At 50.5% G+C, this 26,509-nt stretch overlaps 2 protein-coding genes across 2 annotated transcripts; one reads left to right on the forward strand and one right to left on the reverse strand.

Moving 5' to 3' along the window:
- The first annotated feature begins 344 nt into the window (after positions 1-344).
- ZBTB47 (zinc finger and BTB domain containing 47) lies at positions 345-12,485 on the forward strand. Its single transcript, XM_040592492.1, is given in 7 exon segments — positions 345-401; positions 1,878-2,338; positions 2,340-3,249; positions 6,510-6,657; positions 7,258-7,373; positions 7,794-7,938; positions 8,085-12,485. Coding segments are annotated over 6 exon segments (2,067 nt in total). The 5' UTR covers positions 345-401; positions 1,878-1,958; the 3' UTR covers positions 8,453-12,485.
- Positions 12,486-15,189: 2,704 nt separating this feature from the next.
- Positions 15,190-25,878, reverse strand: KLHL40 (kelch like family member 40). Its single transcript, XM_040593724.1, has 6 exons — positions 24,461-25,878; positions 20,687-20,847; positions 19,140-19,247; positions 17,950-18,135; positions 17,241-17,387; positions 15,190-16,441 (listed from the first exon to the last, which is right to left on the reverse strand). The coding sequence occupies exons 1-6, from the start codon at positions 25,604-25,606 to the stop codon at positions 16,330-16,332; spliced, it is 1,860 nt and encodes a 619-aa protein (XP_040449658.1). The 5' UTR covers positions 25,607-25,878; the 3' UTR covers positions 15,190-16,329.
- Between the last annotated feature and the right edge of the window lie 631 nt (positions 25,879-26,509).

Consider the following 26,509-nt stretch of genomic DNA (forward strand, 5'->3'; position numbering starts at 1 on the left):
ATATTTATTATATTGTTATTTATTTTCTGTGCATCTTGGGGGGGGGGGGGGCTGAGCCATCCAAGTTCCTCTTGTCGAAATGTCCTTGGCAGTCACGAGGCTTAGAGAGTGGGGGGGTAGGTGGATATTCCAGCTGGGATGCAGCATTTTGTAATAAATGTGTATATAAAGAGTGTTTAATTATTTATATATTTATGCATTTGTGTATATATATGAAGAGATTAACTATATATAAATGAATATATGAAATACAAAAGTTATAGAAATCTATATAGAGAAACTTGCATAAAAATATATATGGGAATAGATATAAACCCCTCTCCTTTACGACCTCTTTACCCCGCTGCAGGCTGAAGAGCCAAGGGCTTGGAGAGGAGCTGGTTTGTCCCTGTTTTCCCCAGGTGCGAATGTTTGCTGGGGCTTTCTGGGGCCACATGAAACTGAGGACCCTGTTGGTTGGGCGGGTTGGTTTCAGAGCAGAAATTCAGTGAAAATGAAAAATTTTGGCAGGGAGGGGGAAAGGGTTTTTTTACTTGTTGAGAAAACAGAGAAGAAAACACCCTTTTTTATTATTTAAGCATTTTTGTCTGTGTGTGCCTTTGCCTTTGGCTCACAAAAAAAAAAAAAAAAAAAAAGACAAATAGAATGTGTCTTGCTGGAATTCGTGTGTTGATCAAGAGTTGTCTTTTGTCCCAGAAAAAAATGGGAGTTGAGAAACTCTGGAGCAGGAGGTGCAGGAAAAACCTGGCAGGTTGAAGCTTCCATCTCTGCCACTGTTCTGCACTGCGGCCTTGGTCACTTCCCACAATGGTGGGGAAAGAGGATGTTCAAGTGGCCAGATCCATCCCCATCCATGAATTCGGCACGGAAAGCCAATGGGAAGCAGCAGGAAAGGGGTTATCCCACCTACTTTTCAATACAGGATCAGGATCTAGGGCATGGGATAGCCCTTGCAGTTGGGATGCAGCTGGCAAACCCACCCTGGGGCTCAGGTACTGCCAGGAGAGGTGATGAACGTCCAGACGGGGCCTGCACCATGCAAAATACATGTGAGCTAAATTAAATATCCATCAAACGCAGCCTGGGGAACATTGGCAGTCACGGCATTTCCCAGCCTGGGGATGCTGCTCCCTGATATGAATTTTTCCAGGTAGTGCCTTTCCCCAGGCGATTTAAAATAGGCATTAAAAAAAAAGTGCATAAATCAACCCGGTGAATCCAGCTAGCGAGTTGACTGCTAACGTGACTCTGAGCATGCGGCGTACTTTGGCAAATATTAAAGAATATTGTGTTTTATGTAATTATCTTGTAGAGCGGGGAGGTTTAAAATGCTAATTTCCTTCTATCTGGGGGGTTAAATCTCAGCTGGTGCCTAAAATCGGCTTTCTGTGCTGGGCAAATGTCCCCCTGGGGTCTCCATCTGGTTCAGGAGGTTGAGGCATCCCCTCTGCTGCATGACGTCTCCTCTGCATGAGTGTGGACAGCTCAGCCAGGCTTTGGACCGCCTTGGTGGTGGGGTGGCCATGGTGCCTCCTACCCAGGCTGGAGGGATGTCAGTGAGTGCTCATATGGCCTCGGCCTGTCCTTTCATTGGGCTTTCTTCTCCATGGTTGAGTCTCCTGGACTCAAGATAGTGGTGGAACTTTTTGGTTGGTGTCTCCAAGGTGGGCCTAGTAGTAGAGCTTCTCGGTGTTTTGAAGCTGGGGCTGGTGGTGGAGCTTCTTGGTTGGCATCTCCAGGATGGAGCTGGTGATGGAACTTCTTGGTTGGCATCCCTGACTTTGGATGCATGGACAGGGATGGGTGGCATGCCTGGATGGGGTGTTTTCCTGGGGAAAGAACCCTCTTGAATGATTTTATTTCCTTCCTCCCCACAGCTGATAGTCGAAAAAACGACTGACTACCCTTCGGCTGAGTACTCCCTGGTGGAGGATGTAGCCCTCCACTTCACGTGTTTGATGGACAGACTGAACGAGCAGCGCCTCTTTCAGCCGGACCTGTGCGACGTGGACATCGTGCTGGTGCAGCACAAGAGCATCTTCCCAGCGCACAAGGGGGTCCTGGCAGCCTACAGCCAGTTCTTCCACTCCCTCTTCACCCAAAACAAGCAGCTGCAGCGCGTGGAGCTCTCTCTGGAGGCCCTCACCTCGCAGGGCCTCCAGCAGATCCTCAACTTCATCTACACCTCCAAGCTCCTCGTCAACTCCTGCAATGTGCAGGATGTGCTGAACGCGGCTGCCGTGCTGCAGATGAACAACATTGCCTCCTCCTGCCAGGACCTCCTCGACACCCGCTCGCTCAGCCTGGCCGCCGACATGGCCCTGCCCGCTGAGGGCTGTGCCGGACCCCCCCCCGTACTACTGCGAGATCAAGCAGGAGGTGGATGCCCCCCACCCCAAGATCTACGCCCGGGAGGGCAATGACCCCTACTCGGTGCGGGTGGAGGACGGAGCAGGTGGTGGGGCGCTCCCCCCTGTTCCAGCCAAGCAGTACTACAAGGAGGAGAAGGACGGTGGTCCAGGTGCTGTCTGTAAGATGGAGGGCGAGGAGTCCGAGGAGGACCTGGACAACCAGAGCTCGTACAACCGGGAGCAAATCATCGTGGAGGTGAACCTCAACAACCAGACCCTCAACGTCTCCAAGGGCATGGAGGGGAAGGCAGCCACCAGCGAGGCGGCCGTGATGGGGCGACCTGACGGTGATGGGCGTGACACAGAGGAGGATGGGGAGGAGGAAAATGAGGAAGGGGAGGAGGAGGAGGAAGAGGAGGAGGACGCAGATGTGGGCGAGGAGGAGGAGGAGGAGCACAGCGAGGAGGAAGACCTGGAGGAGACGACGGAAGAAGAGGACGATGACGATGACGATGAAGACGCGTTGGAGGTGAAAAGGGAAAAGGGTGGGCAGCCCCGCAGAGGCAGCCGAGCTTCCAAAGCCACCAAACCTGCCATGGCGACCAGGTCCCAGGAGATTGCCAAGGTGGAAGAGGAGGAGGAGGAGGAAGAGGAAGGCCAGCGAGGGAGGAAGAGGAAAAAGGAACAGGACAGTTTGGGCCAGAAGGTGAAGCTGGAGGAGAAGCAGCACTACCCGTGCAAGAAGTGCCCCCGGGTCTTCAACAACCGCTGGTACCTGGAGAAGCACATGAACGTCACACACAGCCGCATGCAGATCTGCGACAAGTGCGGCAAACGGTTCCTGCTGGAGAGCGAGCTGCTGCTGCACCACCAGACCGACTGCGAGAAGAACATCCAGGTGAGCCAGCCCCGGGGACGTCCCAGCAAGGGGGGGGACATCCCACCCAAGAAGGAGCATCCCACCATGGTGGGACATCCTACCTACCGTGGAGGACATGCCACCCAGCTACACCATGGGACAGGCTCATGCTCAAATAAGCTTTTTGATGTGGTTGGCCCGTGGCAGACAGGAGGGAACCTTACTTCACCCGTGACTGGTATTCCGGCTCAGGAGGGTCCCACGGTGGTGTGGGACCGGAGGATTTGTGCTGGGGGACTGTGGCTTCCCCTTGGCTGGCCGGGTAGAAACATGCAGTAATTTTTGAGGAGTAATTTTTCTTTGAGTTTATTCAGTTAATCTGGATAAAACATTGTGAGCCCCGATGGAGACACACTCCAGCCGTTCCCACCCAGGCTGAAACCAATTTAGCTTAATTCAAAGATTTGCTGACATGAGCTGAAATGGTTTTAATCTGCCTTTTGTGCTCTTTAGCTTGCGTATTAGCAAATTTCCGAATGCTTTTGACATCCATGCGCGGCTCGGGCTCAGTGTGTCCTTTGCCTAATGCTAACGAGATCCTGTGTTTGCAAATTAACTGTGTTAAATTAGTGCAGTTTTGGGGGGATAGGTAGGCATCCCATCAGAGCAGCAAACATCTGTGTTCTTGCAGATCCCCGCAACCCATCTCCTAATCCCTGATGAGCTATTTCGCATGACACTGCTGCTACTAATTAAGAAAATACCAACTTCTGGAGAGCTTTGACCATCGTCCTTCCTGCCAGCAAGCGGATTTTAAATGATCTTGTGGCTCTCCTAGATGGAAGTAACACAACCCAAGTGCTACTGCAGCCCTTTGCCAATGGCACCCCAAATAAAATGGGGAACGAAGCAGATCTCGGCATTGGGGCATGCGGGGAATACAGAGGCAGAGGCGGTCCTGGCTCAAGCAGGTGAAGGAGCTGCTGCCTGCATGACCCTTTGGTGCATCTTCCTGAAAAATTCATGGTCCTGGGATTGCTTTTTTTGGATGCTTTTTCCAGAATGGATGAGTGCAGCTCTGATACCTGTGTGGTGGTAGCAGTTTCGGAGCCTATCATAAAGCCTATGCAATTAGAAATGTGTATTCCTGAAACATTTCTTCAGCCTCATCTGCTTTCTTGATGAATAACTTGGGGCTGTCACTTCACTGGGTTTTTTCCCCTGCTTCTATCCCTTTTCCAGGTCATTTCTGAATAGAATGAACCATGACTGCCCATGTGGTGACCTCCTCCTGCAGAAAACGTGGATCATTACCTCTTACTTAGTTGAGCATTTTTAATTTTACAAATAGCCAAATTCACTCCATTTGCTCTGATAATATTGAATAACTTAATCAATATACCATGGAATTATAGCTGGGTGGAAGAGGGATAGTGGGTTTTTTACTCTATACCTATAATGGACAGTCTTTATTTCTTGTCTTTTAACCAGATCCGTGGAGGGACCATCCCTCTTATCCCACTCAGATCTGCTCCTTTTTTTCCCTGTTTTTGTTCCCAAACTTCACCTATAAATGCTTCAGGTGTTAGGCTTCCTCTCACTCCCTGTGATCATTCCCATTGCCATCCAGAGCCCACAGACACCGTAACGAGCATCCTGCCCCGCTGCATGAAGAATTATTCATCCTTTGCTTTATTGGGTTGTTTTTCAAAGTCTTTTTTTTTTTTTTTTTTGCCCAGCCTTAGTATGGTTTTCCTCTTAACCTGCGAGAATTTATCTTCTTATTTTTCCCCTCGTTTGGATATGACTTCCACCTTTTTGAGTGATGCATTTTTGCAGTACCTGAGGATAACAGAGCTCAGCCCTCCAGGGTGCTTGTTTCCAGCCTGGGGGCTTTCCTACACCTCCTGCTTTCCTTCTACCTTTAATTTTAAAATTTCCCTGTAGCCTTTTTCATTTTAAGTGGAGAAAATGGATATTGGTGTGTCTTTGCTGTCAGGTTCTGGTCCTGAATTCATCCTGAAATATCTTTTAAAGCAGAGATATAACTGTTCTGATGCGTGGAAATGTACAGCAAGGAACAGTAAAGCTCAGAGGACTACTCATGGTGATATTCAGGCGTGGCAAGATGAAGAAGATGAGTGTTGGGAATGCCTCTGTGACCCTAATTTTGCCTCTCAGGCACCTAAATATGACTATATATATAGAGATACTGTAACTACATGGCATAATGGCATATTTTCCATGGTGTCACAGCCTCATTCAGTGCAAAATTTGGTTGAATCTCATCAACGAGCATCTGTTCCTGTGGGCAGGAGGAGAAGCTGGCGGAATCCCTCCCCAGGCTGGTACCGCTCAGTGCGCTGTTGTGAGATGCCTCCCAGGCATGAAATTATTTTCCCAACACATCTGCAAGGAGAAGGGATGGTTTTATCTCTGTTGGCCGAGAGGAAGATGAGTCATGGAGAGATGAAGGGGAAGTTGACGTTTGGAGGGAAGAAAGACCCTTGGCTCCTGGCAGGGTCCTCGGCTGGGTGCTGCCTGCCATCCCTGCACTCCAGCAAAGGTTCCCTGTGTGGGCTTCGCTCTCCCGTGTTGCCCCAAGCACCGAACTGATCGCACATGCTTCGAACAGATCTCATGCTGAAGTTGGAGCTTTCCCTGAGAACTTGCAGAGAAGCATCGGACTTGTTGGAGCTGAAGCAAATCTCTACCATAACTCCCTGGGGGAGGCTTGGCACATCATGTTGTTCTGCTTGTGCTGATGGACTGGGTTTTGGGTCCATTTTGGTCTATTTGGATATGTTTGGGAAGCTCACTTAGTGATGAACTATCCGTAATATCTGCTGAAGACTGAAGCTGCACTGCCCTGGGTTGAGTTTCTCCTTGTTCCTATAGTCTTTGCAGTCTTCTAATGCACAGAGGGTTGTTTGGTTTCTTTTTTATGTGAAAGCTTTGTGTGCAAGAACAAAATCCCCAGCTGGGAACAGGGTCTTGGTGCATTAGCTGCTGTTTATGCCAGTCCTAAGCAGCTGTCAATGAAGATGCCACATCCTTCCCTGGAAAGTCATTATCCCTTCCTTACCAATGGTTAGAAATTTGAGTTTTGGAGATTTTGAAGTGGCAAGGTCTATAGCAGACTGGGTGGTCGTTGGGGTTTTTTTTTTGACACTTTAGCTGTAGGTTTCATAGTCGTGTTCCTTTTCAAAGGATGAAGCTGATAGCCAGCTAAAATGAAAACGTTGGTGGTACCTGGACACGTTCCCCTGCTTCCCTACCCATCCACTCTCTCCTTGCAGTGTGTGACATGCGGGAAGGGGTTCAAGAAGCTCTGGTCACTCCACGAGCACAACAAGATTGTCCATGGCTATGCTGAGAAGAAGTTCTCCTGCGAGATCTGCGAGAAGAAGTTCTACACCATGGCACACGTGCGCAAACACATGGTTGGTGAGTGTGGGAGGCATTGGTACCATGGGGAGAATTTGTTAGGGGTGTTCATCCATCATTTTGGCAATGAAGGGTGAGGGTTTGTTGCAGTTGTGTTGGGAGTTTTGGACTGGGCTTATTCTTGGGTGAGCTTTCTCACCTCAACACAGGGGCCTTGAAATTTGGCCTGGTAATTAATGCTGAACGTGTGTCTGCTGAGATCTGAGTTTGGAGCAATCAGGTGTGATGCTGGAGAGTCTCATTTATTTAATTTAACCAGAAGAAAAGACCTCAGAAGTGATCAAAGGAGGGTTTGAAGTGTAACTATCCTTCCCTTGTAAAAGAGGACCAGACCACACCAGTGCTGGGCTTTGAAAAGCAAATTGCACGTGTCAGCGGTGGTTGGGTCCCTGAGGCTTGCAGGCACCAAGGAGATGAAAATAAAAGGGGGTTTTGGCAGGCAGTTAGGGAAGTACCTGAAATGTTGCTGCCGCACATCTTCCCGAGATGGCTTTGTGTTTGCTGGGGTTGGGCACTGGTGTTGAGAGCGGCAGTGGGACTGGGGGTGGTGGATGCTGGAGGTGCTGAGAGGGCACCTGACCCTGCTGCTCTCCACTTCAGCTCACACCAAGGACATGCCATTCACCTGCGAGACCTGCGGGAAGTCCTTCAAGCGCAGCATGTCCCTCAAGGTCCATTCGCTCCAGCACTCTGGGGAGAAGCCTTTTAAATGTGAGGTAAGGTGCTGTGTGTCGCCCCACCCTGCATCCCCTTAAACAAGGACATAACCCCTGATCTGGGGAAGGATCTTCCACTTCTTGGGGCTTCCCCCATGCTTTGAGCCAATGCAGCTGTAGGGATGCTCCCACACTCTTCCAAACCTTGCATCCCCTCCTGGTTTGAGGGTTCCACCCACCTTATGATGGAACTTGTCCAGTGCCAGGATCTGTCCCTCCAGTGCCTGGACCTTGCATCTTACCGCAAGGCCACTCAGCTTGCAAATGTGGCTGAGTATGCCCCAAAAAAGCCATTTATTTGATTTGGGTTTTTTTGGGGGGAAGTGATTTCTGCACTGCTCCGACATGCTGGTGATCAGGGGGAATGAGAGGGGTGTTTTGGGTGCTCGTCAGCAGCTCGTCCCCCTCTTGCCCCCACAGAACTGCAACGAGCGCTTCCAGTACAAGTACCAGCTGCGCTCCCACATGAGCATCCACATTGGCCACAAGCAGTTCATGTGCCAGTGGTGCGGCAAGGACTTCAACATGAAGCAGTACTTCGATGAGCACATGAAGACACACACGGGTGAGAGCTCCCTGCCCTTCCCCCTGCGGGAAAGAGCCATGGGATGGGGGTAGTATCATCCTCGGGTGGGTGACAGGATGGAGTCTGGGGGGGTGGGACCAGCCCAGTCACCGGCTTCTCATCCATCTTCCCCCCCCATCCCTTAGGTGAGAAGCCTTACATCTGTGAGATCTGCGGGAAAAGCTTCACCAGCCGCCCCAACATGAAGCGGCACCGCCGGACCCACACAGGCGAGAAGCCGTACCCGTGCGACGTCTGCGGCCAACGCTTCCGCTTCTCTAACATGCTCAAAGCCCACAAGGAGAAATGTTTCCGCGTCAGCAACCCCTTGGCTTCGGACACAGCCGCCCCCCAACCCACTGCCAGCCTGGCTCCGCTGCCCCCTGGCCCTGGCGTCTCCCCCCTGCCCCTGCCGCTGCTCCATCCTCTTCCACAGACCCTCCCTCCTCCTCCTCACCTACCACCACCCCCTCCCCTGTTTCCCGCAGGGAGGATAAATTCGAACAACAACTAGGTGCCCCCACCCCAGCCCTGTGCCCGCACGGACTGCTCTGCCCTTCGGGAGCGCCTCCCTCCGGGGAGCCAAGGCTTCGCTTGCTCTCTACCCCCCTTCCTCCTCGTTTTGGGGTTGTTTTGGGGTTTTTTTTTCCCTTTTTCTCACCCGTCATTCTCCACGGAGAGGGGTAGCAGGAGGAAGCCTTCCCCCCAAGGACTGTGGGTGTTGCGGGGGGAGCCATTGTCCGTCCGTAAGGGTGTAGGTGATAGGCATCACTTTCTTGTTTCACCTTCCTGCGCATCAGCTTCATCCTCATGCTGGGATGCTGGCGAGGCTCGGAGGAGCAAGGTGCTGCACAGTCCAGGGTTGAGCTCACCGGCGTCGTGCGCCTGCTCGCTAGCCGAACGACTGCCTACCAGCACTTCAGTATTTATGACAAGCTGAAATCTAGCTAGTGGTGCTTGAATCCCTGTACTGTAAATCTGGTCTTTCAATTCAGGCTCTTTTCCCAAGAGGTTGAGAGGTGGGCACCACAGAGGAGCCCCCGCTGGCCCCATCTGCTGTCCCTGGTGGCCCGCGGCAAGCGAGCAGATGTCCCTGTTGGAAAGCCATCAGCCCGCTCTCGTTAGCAGCCCTCAACATGTCTTCCTTCCCCACGACAGCTTTTCCTCCTCAATGAGCAAAAGCACAAACACCAGTGTTGCATCTTGGGGCAGCAGCAGCTTGCTGTCCGATCATTTTTGGGGTGTCCTAGGGGAGCTGGGCTCTGGTGTGCCCTTTCTGCTTATCCCAGCAGGAGCTGGACTTCTGGGGATGCTCAGGAGTTGGCAAGGTGTCCCTGGGAGAGCTCAGATGGCTTCAGGACCAGTGGGAGGGTGGCCTAGGACAGAGAAGCAGGACACCGCCGTTCATCGGCAGTATCGGCCCAGAATAGTGCCTTAACAATTTGAATAAACCCCTGACTGATGGGTGAGCCCTGGGTTGGGTCCCATTGCAAGGTACAGAGCTAAAGCAAGACCGCGTTCAGCCTGATGGCGATGTCCCATCCTCCAGCATGTTGCCTGCGTCGCTCTCCCAAGCTTTGCCTCCCCCTGTGGGGTTGGCATCTGTTGCTCTGCCCTGGCTTGAGGGGACCACAGGGGACTGGTGAAGGTTGTGGTTGCTTTGGTGATGCCCCACGGTGTTGGCTAGTGCTTCTCTGACCACGTTGTGTTTGTTGAAGTTGAGCTGGTCTTCGGTTTCAGTTATGCAGGCTGGCTTCATGCTGGCAGAGGAGAAGAGGAAGGCTTCGCTGTTGTTACCTTTGTGTTGGAGGCTGGCATCCAAGCTGAGTTTCTGCCCTGGGGTGCCAGGTGTTGGCTTGACCACAGTTTCATGGTCTCCCTGCCTCGGGAAGTGTCCCCTTTGGGGTCAGGGGAACTGGGAGTGCTGCAGGGGCTGGCTGCACAGCATCCAGCATGGGCAGAGAGATGCTGGCCGAGAGGTGGGGTGCCTTGCAGCTGGTGCTTTGCTCCCAAGGCCAGTGCTGTGGATGCGTGCGGATGGTGGGTCAGGTCATGAAGGAGGTGATGAGCAGGGCAGTTGGTAGGCAGGAAGGAAGAGAGGGCAGTGAGCAGGCTGTAGGAGGCCTTTCTCATTTGCACCTTGTTCTGGGTGATGGCAGGGTGCTGGGGGCATCGAGCCACATCTGGCTCTGCAAGGAGTCTTGGTGCTTCATCTCCTGGACCAAGTCAGCAAAGCAGTTGGGCAGCAGTGAGGCTGTCCCTGCAGAGATGGGGGGATTCAGCCACGCATGCAGGGGCTTTGCTGACCAGGGGTGTGCAGGAGCATTAGCCTGGTAGGGGCAGGACAGGGGAGCACCTGCTCTTCGCCTGGGTGCTCTTTGAGGTGACAGGTTAGGTGGCTGGTGTCCCCTCCTGCTGAGCGGTGCCTGCCCTGTGCCTGACGTCTGTGGAAAGCTGGTTGTTGTTGTGAACGTTAGCATTTTGGAGCAACAAACTGCTTTTCGTCCTCATGTTGGCTGGGATCCTGTGGACCTCCAGCACCGCTGTCAGTACCAGTAAGCTTACCCTCATCTCCATCTGCTTTGAGCAAAAGGAGGATGCTATGGCAGAGCTGCCTTGCTGTGTTGACCTTTTCAGATGGGTACCAAAGGCTTCTCTGCTCTCCTTCCTCCATGACCCTGGGGCTTATTGGGATGGTGCAAACTCTTCTCAAGCACACACCCATGAGGGATGCGGGCACTCAGCTCTTGGGGCCATTGGGTTTCTGAAGGGACCGTGACCCAGACTGGAAGATGTTTGCTTTAGAGAAGTGTTCAATGATACCCTTGGAGGTGTTGGAGAGCCTCAGTAGAGTGGTCCGTGCTGTCTCCTCTTCCACTGTCTCCCAGATCCCATCCACTTGGGCTGTCTTGTGGTTCTATCCCCTCACACTCAGCCTTGAGATGAGATGGGGGCACTGCACCCCAAGAAGGGCTTACCTTGCCTGTGTGGTCTCCTGTGATGGAGCCCACCAGCCTGTGTGGCTGGTAGACTTCTCCCCCCAAGTAAACACCCACGCCAACATGTGCTCCCTTGTACTGCTCACCTGGAGGTGGCTTTCCCTGTCCCAGTTGATCTTCTCCCAGTGAGGACCTGTCCCGCTTGGATGTCACTGTGAGATGAGAGCACCTCGTTGAGGCTAGAAGCCAGTGGAAAGCCCAGTGACTGATCCCAGCCGCGTCCGATCCCCTTCGAGAGCCTGCTCATAGAGCCACTTGGAGACGTCGAGATGTGACCATGCACACAGCACTTTGGAGAACCAGATCCCTGCTGCTCCCTCCCCTCTCCAAGGCCTGGGCAGTTCCCAGGAGTCCTACATGGCTTCCGAGCCCTTTTGTCTACACCCTTACTTGGCCACAATGTGTCTCTTCATGTCTGGTTTTCGTTAATGTACTAAGAGCTCAAACAAGACGCTCCTGCAGCGTCTCATCCTGCATCCATCCCGGTCGGCCCTGTTGGCACCTGTTGGGTTAGACGGGGTGGAAGGCGGGGGAGTTGGGTCTGTTGTTTTCAAGCTTTTAATGTTTTATTTTAAAATTTTTATTTTTTATTTTTTTTTTAACTCTTGCACCTTAATCTCTCACATCCCTTCTTTGACAGACCGCGAGGGTGGAGAGGAGCTTGATTTCCATTACGCAGTTCATGAATATGCCGCAACGTTCAGCTGACAGCTCTGCCCATGCGCCTAACCCCAGACCTGTCCGGGTTGTAATTCCCCCCCCCCCCCCCCCCCCGTCATTTGCACTCTGGGGAGGGAGGGAGTCACGTGGGGAGGGTCATTTTTGGTTTATAGATCCCAGGAGCCTGGTAGCACAGACCAGTTAGCCTCATCACATGCGTGAGGCACAGCTGGCCCTTCGGACCACAGCCATAACCCCAGCGCGGTGGGAAGGAGATGATGGATGGACGGCCGGCAGGTGGGAACGGCTGTGACAGTGCAATAGAGATGAGCATCCGCTGCTAGACAACCCCACTGATCAAACTCTTGGTTTGGCCGAAGTCGAGAGGGAAGGATGGACGGACAGACCCCCTTTGTTCACATGGATGGAGAGAGCTTCCCCACGCGCAGCCCTGCCTAGTGACACCTAACCATGACGGGAGTTGGGTCGAACTTGCTAAAGGAAGAAAATAATAATTAAAACGAGGGAAAAATTGGAGTAAGAACAACCTCAGTAGCATGGAACTTGAAGGAAACTAATGAAACCCCAAGCACTTGCCTCAAAACTAGTTTCTCTTGCCTGGTGTTTGGCTCTGTATTATTCTACGGCATTCAGTATCGGTTGCCCAAACATGCCAAGTTAAAGAGTGTATTGGTGGCTCTACTAGTGTGAACAAACTAAACAAAGCACTTTATTCTGTATAGATAAGGGAAGGCGGGGAGGGGAGGGGAAGCTTGGATGCTTTTCGGAAGCATCTTAAGTAATGTTCTAGGAAATGTATTATTATTATTCCTTTTTTTTTTTTTTTATGACCATGTGTAATCAATATATGTTTATCTTTAACTCCAAGTACAGCAGTTACTCTCTTTGGGACGGTGTGATGAGGGGGAGGCCGAGATGGTTGGGTTAGTCCATCAGCATGGGGCCAACTGGGGCAAGTCATTGCCTCCTGCAGGAATGGGTGAGTCTTGCTCTGTTGACGGCCCCGTTGGCCAATGTCTGGGAGGTTCCAAGAGGTGCATCAAAGCTGCCTTCCAGGGCACAGCTCACAGTCAGCCTTGGCACCAAGGGTCCAACGTGCACCCCCATCCTGAGCCATCTTCTGCCTGGGCGTGCTGGGGCTGCTCTCTGGGCCACCCACGAGCAAGATGAGTCACGGTAGGGTAGGGTAGGTTGGTTTGGGTTGTCCCTAGAGGCCAGGTCTTTGGCCGTGCTTTGAAACCTGCTTTTGACCTCTCACCAAGGCACATCAGGGGTTGCTGAGCTCTGAAAGTGGTAAGAGGTCAGAACTCGGCCTTTCCACTGCGTTCTCCCAGTCTGGAAGTGTTACGACTGTTACCAAAGAGGTTGCAAGTGGAAGGACTGAATCAATAAACGAATTGTCTTTTATAAAAGAAAACCTAAAGCTCCACCACTTTCTTTGTTACTTTAATTTGCTTTGCCTTTTTTTTTTTTTTTTTTTTTAAGACTCTTTTCAGGCAATTGCATGAGGAGTCAGATGGGCATGTTGGCTGCTCCCGTTGCTTCACATGTTACAGACTTTGCATTGGGTTTGGTGGGAGGTGCGTGCATGCGTGTGAGACAACTAGACTGTTGTGGGGCCAACAGAAAAATAGCTTTTTGGGGAAGGAGGATGAGTGGATAGAGGAAGGGGCTCAGTTCTTACAGTCCTGGGGGTGTTGGCGGGGTGAGGGCTGAGGTCCTGGGTCCTACGGCTCCATGAGGTTTGTGTGAGCTATGAGCTGGGCTCACTGAGCTGCTCTGTCAGCAGTGGGGAAACCAAGGAGCCCATCCAAAAGCACCCAGTGCCTTTATTGATTTAAAATGGAGTGGTAGGAACCTTGCCAGCTAACATCAGCATTGATACTGGGAAGGTAATGGAAGAAGAAATAATTTCCCCACACCCTTGAGATATACCTGCTCCTTTGCTGCTGGCGTTGCTGAGAGAAGATACCCATGGGGGGACCTGTGCCACTGGAGCTGCGTGTATCTGAGCTGGGAAAACGCCGGGCAGCGGTGAGGAGTGATGCTGCTCTGAGTATTCGTGCTGACGTTTCTTATCTGTGATTGCCTTTGGACTGAAGCAGCCTCTTGATGAGGTGGTGGTGAACACCTCTGGGTCCGGCTTTCGCCTGGTGATGTGCAACTTTGCTGCCTTCCTTGGGCCCACACTGGCTGGCACGCACTGAGGCTTGGCCCTCGTTGCTCAAGCAGTAGGATATTTCAGGCTCTCCTGGGTCCTTGTGTACAACACCTATTTTTCCTTTTATGGTTTCTTGCCCTGTGCTAGTGGTAGCATCTCCCACAGCTTTATCATGGATGTGAACCATGGGGGAGCACTGAGCTCCTATTACCTGTATTCCCGATGGACAGCTGCGAGGTGAGTGACCACACATGGGGACCAGTTTTATTCACAGCTTCTCAAGAAGCCATTATTGAGGGGCCACACCATAACAACTCATGGAGTCTCAGCAACATTCCCTGTTGACTCCAAAGGGCCCAGATTGCCCCCAGGAGAGCCGAGCAACGTGGTGGCAGGTGGATGAGGATTAACCCTCTCTCAGGACCAAGTGTTGACAGCTTTCCACTCTACCTCCAGCAAGAAGAGCTGAAGCAAAGGTGTTGGTGTCCAGTCCTAGGCAGGAGATGGTATTCTGCCACCACAATAAATGACTAAAAAATTGTTATTCTATGCATGGATATTTTTTTGTTTTCTTCTTCATTTTTCTTTTTTCCACAAGCTATTCTACATTTGGTAGACTCATCTTCAATTAGCTTGGGAGTTGTCCATGAGAATTTCTACAGAACTGGGTAGGTGGTTTTTGGTTTGGGTTTGCTGGGTTTTTTTCAGTGCATTTTTCACACTTTTGATTGTTTCAAAGGTTTTTGATGCCTTTTTATTTTTTTAAGCTATTTTGTGACAGCCAGTCATCTTGGATTTATTTTTCTTGTGAAAATATTTTATTACTGTTCTGATATGATTACCCTCTAAGGAGATTATCCTGTAACTTTTTAAATCCTTGAAATGAAACCAGGACAAGACTCTGGTTCCTTTAGTTATGCCAAATTGTCTTTCCTTCCAAACATGTTTTAGTTTCTCCATGACTACATTTTGAGCTAGATGGATCAGCCAGGTATGATTTGTGATACCGTAATTTTCACACCACTTTAAGCATATTATTTTGTGAAGTTTGTATTTGTTCTTTTTTATTATCGATTATCACTCCTGTTTGTGGTATCGTGAAGAGCATGTCGGCATCCAGCTTCCTTCTAGTCCTAGGTAAGCTTTGAGTCCTCAATATCCATGGAGAATAACTGTAGGGATACGAATGCTAAAGTTTCAGCTCCCAAATGGGGGAAAATAGGCATAAAAGCTGGGGCTCTGCTAGGGTGCTCCATGGGGCTGTTCTGCCCCATGTGTGTTCATCACAGCTTTTGCTTGGTCCTGTTGTTTGGTTGCTCTGGACATTCAGTTACAGCTCTATCAACATGCAAACACAGCAGATTTCTTTTGAAATAACCTAATCATTTATTTTTAAAGAAACCTCTGGTCAGCTGGTGTGGGCATCAGGAGATTTTTGCTCTAGCAGATCTTTGTCCTGCTGCCAGTACAGTCATGTTTCTATCAAAACATCATTATGAATAACTTTTTTTTTTTTAAAAAAAAAGCATTTTTCCTCAGTAGGAAGCTCTGTTTGAGCCAAACATATCTGAGATCTCCATGTACTTAGCAAACTAGAATACTCTTTTAAAAAAGAAAAGAAAAGGAAAAAAAAGTTCAGAACATTAAAAATAAGAGAAACAGCATAAATATAAAACCTTTCCCTGAAAAAAAGCACTTGTCCATCCATAGGTGAGGACATTGTGATCTGTGATTGAAGATGAGGAGCCCAAAAGGCTGGAGATGCGTGACATGGCTTCCCCTGCCCATCTCACCCCCCTCTCCTACCTGCTTCTTGCACGACTCTTCCCCACTTGCAGACCTCAGGTCCTGGCCTCTCCTCAGTCCAAAGTCAAGGCGGAGCCAAAGAACCAAGACTATTTTCATTGCAACTTTCAAAACGTTTCTGGTGTCCACACTCCCATGCTCTTTTCTTTTAACTGCCTCATCCCAACAACCCTCACTGCTTGGGAATTCACTGAAGTCCCCCAGGTCTCACGTGTACCACTTGACTTTGACCCTTCCTCTTCCTCACCAAGGTGGGCTCTAGCACCATGCTCACAGCTGCCTTAGATGGGGAAACACTTAACAGACCCCCCTCTTCCCTGGGGAACATCAGCTTAGTCCCTTGGGACCCACTTTCTGCCTCCACTGTTGGCTGGGGAGGTTCAACAGCAGTGGAGAAGACAGCGGAAAGACATGGAGCAAGAAGTAGAACAAAGAACAAGCATATGATCTTTCTGTCCTGTCTACTGAGACTGGAACGACTCATTGCTCCATGCTTCTCAGCCTACCCCCAGCTCCTTGCAGGCTCCAGGTCCCTTCTCTAGTTACCATGTGAGCATCTTCAAGTTCCTGTAGGCTTCAAGATAATTTCCTCTCTTTCCCGTTTGAGTAAAAAGATACCAATCACAGATGCAATGTCATACACACTATCCAGATGCCACATCTCTGCGCTGATAAGCATGGCCTCACATCCCTCTGTCCCTCCTTGCCCCAGATCCCCACTGAAAAAATAAAAATTGCGCCTCGCTACATCTTCGTTAGGCGCAAAACATTGAGGCGCACAGGAAGGAAAGTTGCACCGGAGGCATACTGGATCTCCCGGAGGACCCCTTCCCACTTCTTCTGCTCTTCATCATACCTAGGGAGAGACAGACAGACAGTTATGGTAAGGAAAGCATCTCCTCCTTCTCGCTTAGCTGCAAGAAGTGCTCCATAGTGCACTTCTTGCACTACAGTGGGAGCCCTGGTGCATGGCGTGGTGTCCCACAGACATTATATGGCCACGAGATATCTGTGGGAGCTGCATGGGAACTTTCAGCCCTGGTGTGCTCTGGTTTGCAGCGCCTGGCTAGGGGACACGGCTATAAACACGTGGTCTTGCACGGGAGGGTGTATTTTTCCATTGGGAAATGGGTTGATGGCACCAAGGCGGAATATCCATGGTGAAGCCAGCAGGTGCCTGGTGAGGGTGCTCCAGAGCCACGGATGTGAAGGACAGGAGCAGCTAACGCTATATGAGCAGCTGCAGAAAGTGCTTGCTGCCTGCTTCTCTGCTCGCAGGCAGGGCTGTCTGATTTCCAGTCCCAACACTGGCTTTTCCCAGGGAGAGGATGGTTGTGCCAATGCTGCTCCACACCAACGGGGAGGTCTGGAACCAGCTCCAGGCAAAACGTCAATGCAGCAGCCAAGCTAAAGGAGCAGATTTTCCGTGGTACGTTGCTATATGAAGCTGGGAGAGATCACTGTGTCACCTGATGTGCCTTCCAGCACAGCACAGGGCACTCTTCTCACCCCAAGACCCTGCAGCCTTGTCGTGGGGTAACAACATCCAACTCACACTGAAGACATCAAGCCAGACAGAAACTATCTGTTCCCTCAGTGGGTCACAATAACATCCCTCCCAGACTCCCTTGGGCATCACCAGCGAAGGTTGTCACCTCCAAACGTCGTTCAGCTCTGTTGGCACCAGCTCTCCTGACTCTGTCTCCACTGTGGCGAACCCTCCAAGCAGGTAGAGCACCCCAGCCAAGCTCACCAGGCTGGCCGAGCTGCGCTCCTGTGGGAACTCGGTGAAGGTGTCCCACCTGCCACATCAAGAGAGGCGACATGTTAGAGCACCCTGCCCACCCCCACGCCGAGGCTGGCCTTGAATCAGAAATCAACAACTGAATTAACTAGTGACTGTTTAACTTGTGTAGGTCTACATGGGATGGCATCGTATGGTGACTGTTGTTAGAGATACCTGTTTCCATCATCGTGGTTCAGCTTCATTTTGCACTGAGTAGATGTGTTGAGAAGTGCACCTGGCATGGACCAGCTGGTCCCAGCAGTGGGACTGCAGCTACAAGGCCCACCCGGAGTCAGAGAGTCTGTTGTGTTGGGTGAAGCTGCCTAGATGAAGCTACAGCCTGGCAGGGAACCCAAGGACTGCACCAGCTGGTGCAAATGCTTTGAAGGTGAGCCTGAGATGATCCACAGCCCAACTTCAGTGGCATTGTTGATGCCCAGCTGTCCAAGGAATACAGACTGGAAGGAACTGGTGTCGGGAGTTGCAAGCAGACTCTAGAATGGTTGGAAGTTACTTAACGTACACCTGCAGCTACTCCTAGTGTAACTATGCCCCAAAGGTGTGCTCAAGGTACGTACTTGTTGGTGGCAATGTCATAGACTTCCACTGTGTTGGTCAAGCCAGAGTCAGTCACACCAGCTGCCACGTAGATTTTGTCCTTATGCACAGTGGCTCCGAACAAGGAGCGGGCAGTTTTCATAGGAGCCAGCTCCTTCCACTCAAACTTGGCTGGGTTGTAGACACACATCTTCTTCAGGCACTTCCTAGAGAAAGATGAGAGAGAAAAGGAGCAAAGGAGCCCTGACTGCCTGCCGAGGGGCAGCTCTGCACTGCAGGAGGCTGGGGATGGCTGCTGGCAGGAACGTGGGGTCTCTAGAAAGAATTCTGCTCCTCCACACTGGCATGAGTGCCTTCGCTTGCGTGTGCACCCCCAAGGATGCCCATGCCTGGAGACATCATTTGTGTGTGTAATGTCTCCCCTCCTGCGGTGCCTGCTTTGGTAGGAGTCCTAAAAGCTGGGCATTGTGCTCACACAGCTGGATACGGGTCCTCGTAGCCAACTGCCTCTTAGGACCTCACACACAGCCGTCAAAACAGCGTTTCAGTGCTCCTGATCCAACTTGACACTGCAAAATACCACCTGCAGCGTCCCCGCTCCCAAGCACAGCGCAAGGTGTGTGAATGTATGCACGCTCACTTCTCGAACCGTGATCCTTTCAGAGCAGGACATCTTTGCTGGATTACGGCTTGTTTGCTCGGCAAACAGTCACACTTGTGCCTTGCAAAGCAACGACGGCAACGCTCCCTGAGAGAGGCTTTTTCTGCTGAGCCCGGTCCCTGCAGGAGGGCAGGGTGTGGGTCAGGTTTGATGAGGTTTTTCACTCCTATTGCAAATACCCATCTGGATTTGACTACTAGGACCACGCTGCCCCACCACAAGTCCAAGACAGGAGACCCTTAATGTGAAGGGGCTTCTTGCTCTTCAGGGGCTCTCCCAATCTGTGTGTCATTTATTTATTGTAATCAAAGGGGATGATACGTTCCCTTTCCTGCAAGGACAGTGCCATCTCCTTGACACCTCTGTAGGACTCTCGAGGGCTTGGGGAGGGCTGCAGTCACAGAGGTGAGCTGAGAGGGAAGGATCCACATTTCACACCCTATCCAACCCTCCTTAACCCATAGCGTCCACACTGGGGAGGTACCAACTCCTTGCACTCCCACTGGTTTGGGGGATGACTCCCTGAATTCCTCTTGCTTTTCAACTTACTTGTCACTTCCTTTGCCACCGATGACGTAGATGAGATCCTTGTGCGATACCACAGCATGGCCATAGACTGCATAGGGAAGGGAATCAGCTTCACCCCACTTGAAGGACCTGGATCAGAGAAAGTTGAGAAGCAAAAGGATTTGTAGCTTGCTGGGTGAGGTCTGGAGTACCTGGCACTTTCCAAACCTAGAGGTGAGCACAGACCCTGACTCAACCTCAACAATATGAGGTTTTCAATGAGATAGAGATCATCCAGTAAATTCTGTGATCCTAAAAAAAAAATAATGAAGGGAAAATAAAATATGCAGAATGTTTATGCTAATATTCATTATTTTCTGCAGCATCCCCTACTCTTGGGCTTTGTGAATACACATCCTCACTTCTTCCTGGACCTCACCTCATTTATAAATATTACCAGCTGAACACAAACAAGACAGAGATTTCTGCATGAGGGAAAAAAATTAAAACCAATGAGTCTTAGGGGTGCAGGATCCTGAGGGCAAACTTATTTTTTGGCCATCGCCTTCTGCTTTGAGGTGCTTTGGTTGGCCAACACTCAGCAAGGACCCACAGGGGTGGGTATGTCCACATTTTGCAGTGCAGGGCTGTCTTGAAGGCTCTGTGCTACCTCTGGGACAGCTGAACAAAGGGTGTAGCTATAAGGTTTTGGAGACCTCCAACTGGTACCCAGATAGGGCTGACCAGCGTCTCAAGAGGTATCTGCTCATGTCCACGTAGCTTAGACTCATCCCCAGTTTTCATACATGTAGGATGTAGCCCCAAGACCTGCACTTCATTTTACTGAAGAACTGAGTTGTCTGGGCTCTGAGTGTTTTCTAATTGCCTAACCACTCTGGGCAAATATTTGATCCCATAGACTGGCAGTTTATCTCCTCCAGTTTTGTTACAGTTGAAATCTTGACCTAAATAATGCTAGAAATACAAGTGATGCTGATCTCATCTCTACCAGCTTCAAATCAGTATTCAAATCACCCCATAGCACTTAGCAGGGGCTGGCATATCTTTTCCCACAGTCTGCAGGGGCAGATAAATTCCCTGTTCTGTGGGAATGAAGCTGGTTTTAAATCTTTTGTTTTCATTTGGTCAAAAAATAATTGGATATTCAGCCTGCTACCAATCAGGATGGGCCATTCAGTGCCACATCTGAATGTTTTCAAAGCAAACTGTCCTGTTCAAAGCCACTCCTGGTGAGACCGCGGTGAATGTCGCTGAACCTCCAACCAGTGGGCAGAAGGAAAAACTCCTTTTGCTCCTCTGTACAGGTCTCACATGAGCATCTCCTCAGATCGGTCCCTGATAACATCATATCCCCATTATGGCTTCCAGCTCTGGGAGGTTCGATTACAATAAATGAAGCAGCTGGTGACAGCCAGCTTAGAGCCCCAGGGTACAGCCTGAGACAGTCCCAGCAGTCCCAGCATCTTTGAGCCCTGTCTCCACAACCTTTCAGCCCCTGGAGAGCTGGAGTTGTTTTCACCTTCTCCTGTGAACCACCTCCCGCCCCACACTTGCATGTGAACACTTACAGCCGGTCGTAGCACAAGACAGAATCCAAGGTCTTCTCCCCCTCTTTCAGTTCTTTCCCTCCGACCACAAAAATCGAGTTTTCCGCCTCTCCCAGGCCAAAGAGGCAGCGAGGGGAGGGCAGGGGCGGCATCCCCAGCCAGTCTGCGTCCAGATGGTCATACTGAAAGGAAACACATGCTTGTTAGTGCGTGCTCATCCAACCCGTTTGCTCAGCAAAAAGCAGCGTCCAGAAGCTGAGGAAAGTCCTTTCCCATGTGCAGCTTGGTCACCCCAGCAGGCACTTTCTGTAGTGTTGGTTTCTGCCTGTGCCTCACCATCTGGTGCAGGGTGGGGGATCTTAGTGCAAATGCAAGTCATATAGCACATGACATATGTTTTACGGCAAGGCATAAGAGTAGAGGTGCACCAGATCAAACATGTTCTGCTCTCTGCACCAAAGCCTTGGCTTGGAATAAGTTTGGTCATATTCGGATGAGAGTCCTGTGTTGGACCTATGATGGATAGTTCCTGGGACTGGAGGAGCTGAAGCACTTCAGCCTTAGAAATTTTGCCTGAATCCCTTCAGATGTAACACATGCCACAGTATTTCATTCTGATATTTTCCATTTCTGCCAGGTAGCAGTGTGTTGTTGGCAACGGTGGCTACACAGCTCGCTCCCTGGAGCCCCTTCTTTTCCATCTTATTCTTTTCCTTTGTGGCAAATGATCAGTTACTGTTTTCCTCCTCTGCTTCTGAAGATCCTGATGTACTGTATCACCTCGGTGTGTGTGGGTTTGTGAGACAAAATGTCTGTCTGTCTGCACAGAGGCCGTTCACACAATACCTCTCTACCCAGCATGGTGCCACACAACTGAGACAACACTGCAAACACCAGAGCTCTTACTCCTGACCAAAGGGTGACAGACCCATCTGATAGATGGGGAAACTGGTCCACACAGCGCTTCCAGATGAGATAGATGCAGGTCCTTGGACATCGTAGATCAAGGCATTGCCTCATGACCCACCAGAAAAAAAGATGTGAAAGATTATGAGGCTGGGGACTCTCTGGGAACCATGGCTTGATGGGAACCGTAAATCAGGGCAAAAATGTTTAACGTAGCTTGGTAGCACAGGAGGGAGGGATGCTTTGCAGCCAGTTTGGTGGGACTCTGAAAGATGAAGCTGCGATGCATTGCCTGAAGTGCTGTTTGCTATGGGCTCAGGCCAAAGAGCCTCAGCTTGCTGGGTTGCCTCCAAAGACTTGGCCTCAGCTGGGCGCCTGTGGTTATTGTCGCTTTGTGAGCTGTGGTCCACATATGTGTTATTTATAGTGCAAGCCTGAGCAGCTCAGTAACTAGGATAGTTCCTGCTTCTTGATGGATTCAGCATTGTTTTCAAGCCATAAACCTTAGAAGTGACAAATAAAGGATACCCTTTTCCATATGAAATGTCAATTGAATCGTTTTGTTCCTGCCAAAATTTGCAAGGCCTGGGGGATTTATCAGCATTGTTATATTTTGGTGCCTGTCCTTAAGACTAAACTACCCCTGACCTAACTCTCTTGGCTTCAGCAGGTGGAATGTGCAAGTGGGGTAGATAGAAACAGAGTCAGAAGGTGCAGAGTGCTGCTGCACTGGCACGGTGGTTCAGCGGTTGGTCATACAGCTGCCTGTCTACATCTGCACAGAGCTCAGCTGCAAAAAGGCTCAGAAGACTCTTAAACAGGAGCCAAGAGCTGTGCAATGACACTGATAGCAATAAATTACACCTTTGCAAACTGACGGCACTTTCCAGCCTGGGACATGTTTGCACCTCCCATGCGTGAGTGCCGCAGTGAGCTATGAAGCACTGTCCTCTTCTTGTAGGGAAGGAGCTAAAAGCACCCACATGATGCCCAAGGCATTTGTTACTGAATCAGTGCAAACTGGGAGCTGAATATAGAACCTTCCTGTACAGCTTAGAATCATAGTACTTTAGGTTAAGGGACCTCCAAAGGTCCCTGCCAGCCTCCATGCTCAAGCAGGTGCAGCTTGGGAGTTAGAGCAGGTTGCCAGGACTTTGTGCAGTGAAATATTACATGTCTCCAAGGATGGAGGGTTTGTGACCTCTCTGGACCCCTGCTCTAGTACTCCACCATCTCTATTGGGGAGGTTTTTCCTCACAGCTAACTGAAATTTCCCTTACTGCAACTGGTGGCCATTGCTTCTTGTCCCATCTTTGTGCAAATCTAACAGTCTGGATCCCTCTCCTGTGCCCCCTCCCATTAAGAGAGCTGCAGACACCAATGAGATTCTTCCCTTCCCCTTCTCCAGACTGATCAGACCCAGCTCAGCCTCTTCTTGTACCTCCTGTTCTGCAGCCCTGACCATCTTGGTAGCCTCTGCTGAACTCATTCCAGTGCCTCAATGTTTGCTTTGTACTGGAGAGCCCCAGACTGGACACAGCATTCAGATGTGGTCTCACAAGTATATGATCAAAGCGGGGGCGTGGGAAAAATATCACTTCCCTTGAACTGTTTGCTGCAGTTGTACTGAAACAGCCCAGGACTTGGTGGACCTTCAGCTCTGAATACAAAGCAGCCCATCTGCTCTGCACAGGTGAGTGATGGAGCTGGCCACATCCCCTGTTGTCATCCGTTGTCCCGTGCAAAGGGCTGTATCTCCAACAGCATGTCCCCTGGCACTCCCACTGCCTTCCCCCTCCATCCTGCTTTCTAGGGCTTCAGCTTCTTCCTGCTAACTTCTCATTTCATGGGCTTCACATGGGATGCATAGCCTCTAAAGCCTGACCAGGTGAGAACAAGCATGGTCCCTGCACATACGATGCAGGTGTACAGCCCTTCCCATGCAACAAGGCAGGTGAGGGATCAAGGCTGTATAGCTCAGCTTGGGAACTATCCCTACTTTATCCTTTCTGCCTGGACACCGTATTGTTTCTTCCCAGAAGACATGTGAGCCATGGGAGAAGAACAAAAAGATTTCTGGGTATGAGGGAAGAACAGCAGATTTACTGGATCCCTACAGGATCATCAGGAAGGGTAGGCGCTTTGTGTTAGCTGTCTGCAGGGATGGTGCTCTTGGGTTACTGCCCAGGCTGCAGCTCAGATTGCCTGCCCGTAGCTCAGTCTGATCACAGCTTTGGCTGCTGCTGAGGTAGAACTGCAACTCTGCTTGTGGAGTGTCCCAAAAGACATTACACCGTGGGTTTCCTTGCACATGATGGAAATGGCCAAGGCAGAGACTCTAAGCTGGAGCTAGCACACCTCCAGGGGCAAGAACAGCACTAGAAACAGGGCAGTACCCGTAGGGATGTACCCTGTGTCCTTGGAGTGTTTGCTGTGTGGCTGTAGCTGCTGCTGTTCCATTGTTGGCACCCGGCAGAGTCACCCTTGGGTTGTGCTGAGGGTTCATAACAAGGGAACATAAAGGATGCAAAGCAGAGCCCACACCTGATACCGCTGACCTTCCAGTTAGTGTGCAGCCAGGGCTGGACCAAATGCACCCTTCAGAGTGGTCCAAACTGTTCAGGATTTGGATCAGGATGGTTTATTCCTATTACCTACTGCTTCAAGCCTCTTTCCTCAATTACCAGACACCCCCCCTCCCTCAGTGGGATCAGCCTTAAAAATATAGGGAGAAGAATCTCTACTAAAGCAACTCAGATGTTTACCTTCATTTACAACTTGCATTTTAACACCACATGACAATGAATATTACTTGGATTACATGGAAGCTAAAGACAGGTGATGTTCCAAAGTGGTCAAAGAAACAAAACACAAAGATAAAGCTAGTACCTGTAGGAAGTAGGAACTCATGGGATCCTCTTTGCTGTCCTCATCATAGTATAATCCTCCAACAATGAAGATCTGATTCTCTTTGGTCACCAGACTGATGTGGTTCTTTGGGATTTGAGTGGACAGGGAGGCAAAATAGCACTCGTTGGCAGTGGGATCATAGGCCACTGCTCCACTGTCGCTCACCATGAAAATAAGGTCCTGGAGGAACATCCCAAAACGCATCGTGTCATTTAAGATCCCTGGGAGAGCATCCTCCTCTGTATCTTCCTCCTCATCTACTGCTCCATTGACAACATTGTCTTTTGCTTGCTTTTCACTGGTTTTCTTCACTTTTTTCTTTTTCACCACAGTGAATTTGCCTTTCTGGGCGTCCTTCACCATCTGCAGTTTCTTGAGCAGCTCTGGGCTGGACTTCACCATGGCGTGCTTCTCCACGTGGTCCTTGATGTAGTCGTTGGGCATGAGGCGGAAGCGGATGCTTTCAAAGATGACAGGCAAGGCCTTCTGCCGGCTGTCATGGTCCTTGGTCCCCACCCACTTCATCACTACTTCAAAGACAGTCTCCTCTTTCTCAATGTTGAGGGAGTCACTGGAGATGATTGCAATAAGCTCGTCAGCGGAGAGCTGGTAGAACTCCTCGTCCCGAGAGACCAGGGCAAAGCGATCACAAATGAAATCCCGAGCAGCCACAGCCAGCCGAGCACAATCTAGCATCAAGCCCAACCTGAAGATAGCCAAGCAGTTGCTGAGGCAGAGCCGCTTCTGCAAGAAGGACACGCAGACGGTGAAGATGGAGGGGATCTGGAACATGTTGGCCACGGAGAAGATGTCCTGCACATTCTGCTCTGTGATCTCCAACTCAGAGGTGTAGATATAATGGAGGATCTTGCCCATGACATCTGGATCAACGTCCTCCAAACTGACCTCCCTCTTCTTGCTCTCTTCCATGTCTGAGAGGAACATTGCTCGAAAATAGGGGCTGCAAGCGGCCAGCACCAGCCGGTGGCAGGGAAACTCCTTCCCCTTGACTTTTAAGACACAGTCCAGAAACTTATTGTGGTCCAACATGTCTTTGAGTCCATCCTGGAGAAGAGTTTGCTGGTAGAGACGCAATTCTTCCACTTGATCAAAAGGCAAACCCATGATGAAGAGTAACTGCTCTTTTTCTTCCCAATCTATTTTTATATGTATATATATTTATGAATATATTTGTACCTGACCCCCTGGTAAAGAAACTTACTCAAAGCAGGGCTCACACGTCTCCCTTGCTTCCAGACCGTCAGCGCACTGGGAATGTGAAATGCTTGCTACTATCGCAGCTGTCTGTCTACTTCAGTTTCCAGCGCGAGGCTTTATATATAGCCACAGCGTTACAAAGCTTAAGGAATCTGTACTGGAGCATGTGTAAGCCGATCACCCTTTAATATGACACATTGGACAAGGAGGCAGGGGGGCGGGGGGCGAGCGGAACAGCTGTAATTCCAGCCTCAATGCTTCAGGAAGGGTCTGTCAGCCCATGAGTCACCGTGGGGGAGCGGGAGCTTTTGCTGCCATGTGATGATGGGAGACGTGTGTGACCCACCGGCTCAGCCGCCGCGCTTGGGAAGCGGCATCCAGATGAATCCAACGTCTGAATCTGGCTGCTGGGTCATGAATGGCAAGGCTGAGACCTTCTCCCGACACTGCTAAACTGACTGCTACGAAACTGCTTAAACCTTTTGCTGTGCTAAAAATAGAGCATGAAGTCAAAGCTGGAAAGATGCAATAAGGGAGCGTCTTATGTGGGCTTTGTGGCATCCCCGACTCCAACCAGCTCGCTCCCAGGGCTGCTTTTCGGCACAGGTTTGTCCTTTTTTCTCCTCTGGAGTCACTTTTCAGGGGTCTGGAAGCGACTGGAAAATGAAGATAGAGCTATTTATTTACACCCCTGCATGGGACACGAGACCTGTGCTGGAAGTTACTTGGCAAGCCTCGCTAAAGGAGGAGGCTCAAGGAGCCTGGGGGAGGGGTGGCTCTGCTTTGCCTGCCATACACACAGGGACCCCA

This window comes from Falco naumanni, chromosome 4 (genome assembly GCF_017639655.2).
Source record: "Falco naumanni isolate bFalNau1 chromosome 4, bFalNau1.pat, whole genome shotgun sequence".
Taxonomy (NCBI): Eukaryota; Metazoa; Chordata; class Aves; order Falconiformes; family Falconidae; genus Falco; species Falco naumanni.

Bases quoted from the DNA above. Each gene is read 5' to 3' on its own strand.
- KLHL40 (XM_040593724.1), bottom strand. From the start codon at position 25,606: ATGGGTTTGCCTTTTGATCAAGTGGAAGAATTGCGTCTCTACCAGCAA. The intron at 19,248-20,686 runs GTAAGTGTTCAC...TCTCTGATCCAG, and splicing joins GTCTTGTGCTACGACCGGCT to GTCCTTCAAGTGGGGTGAAG. The intron at 16,442-17,240 runs GTGACAACCTTC...GTCTCTCCCTAG, and splicing joins GAGCTGAACGACGTTTGGAG to GTATGATGAAGAGCAGAAGA.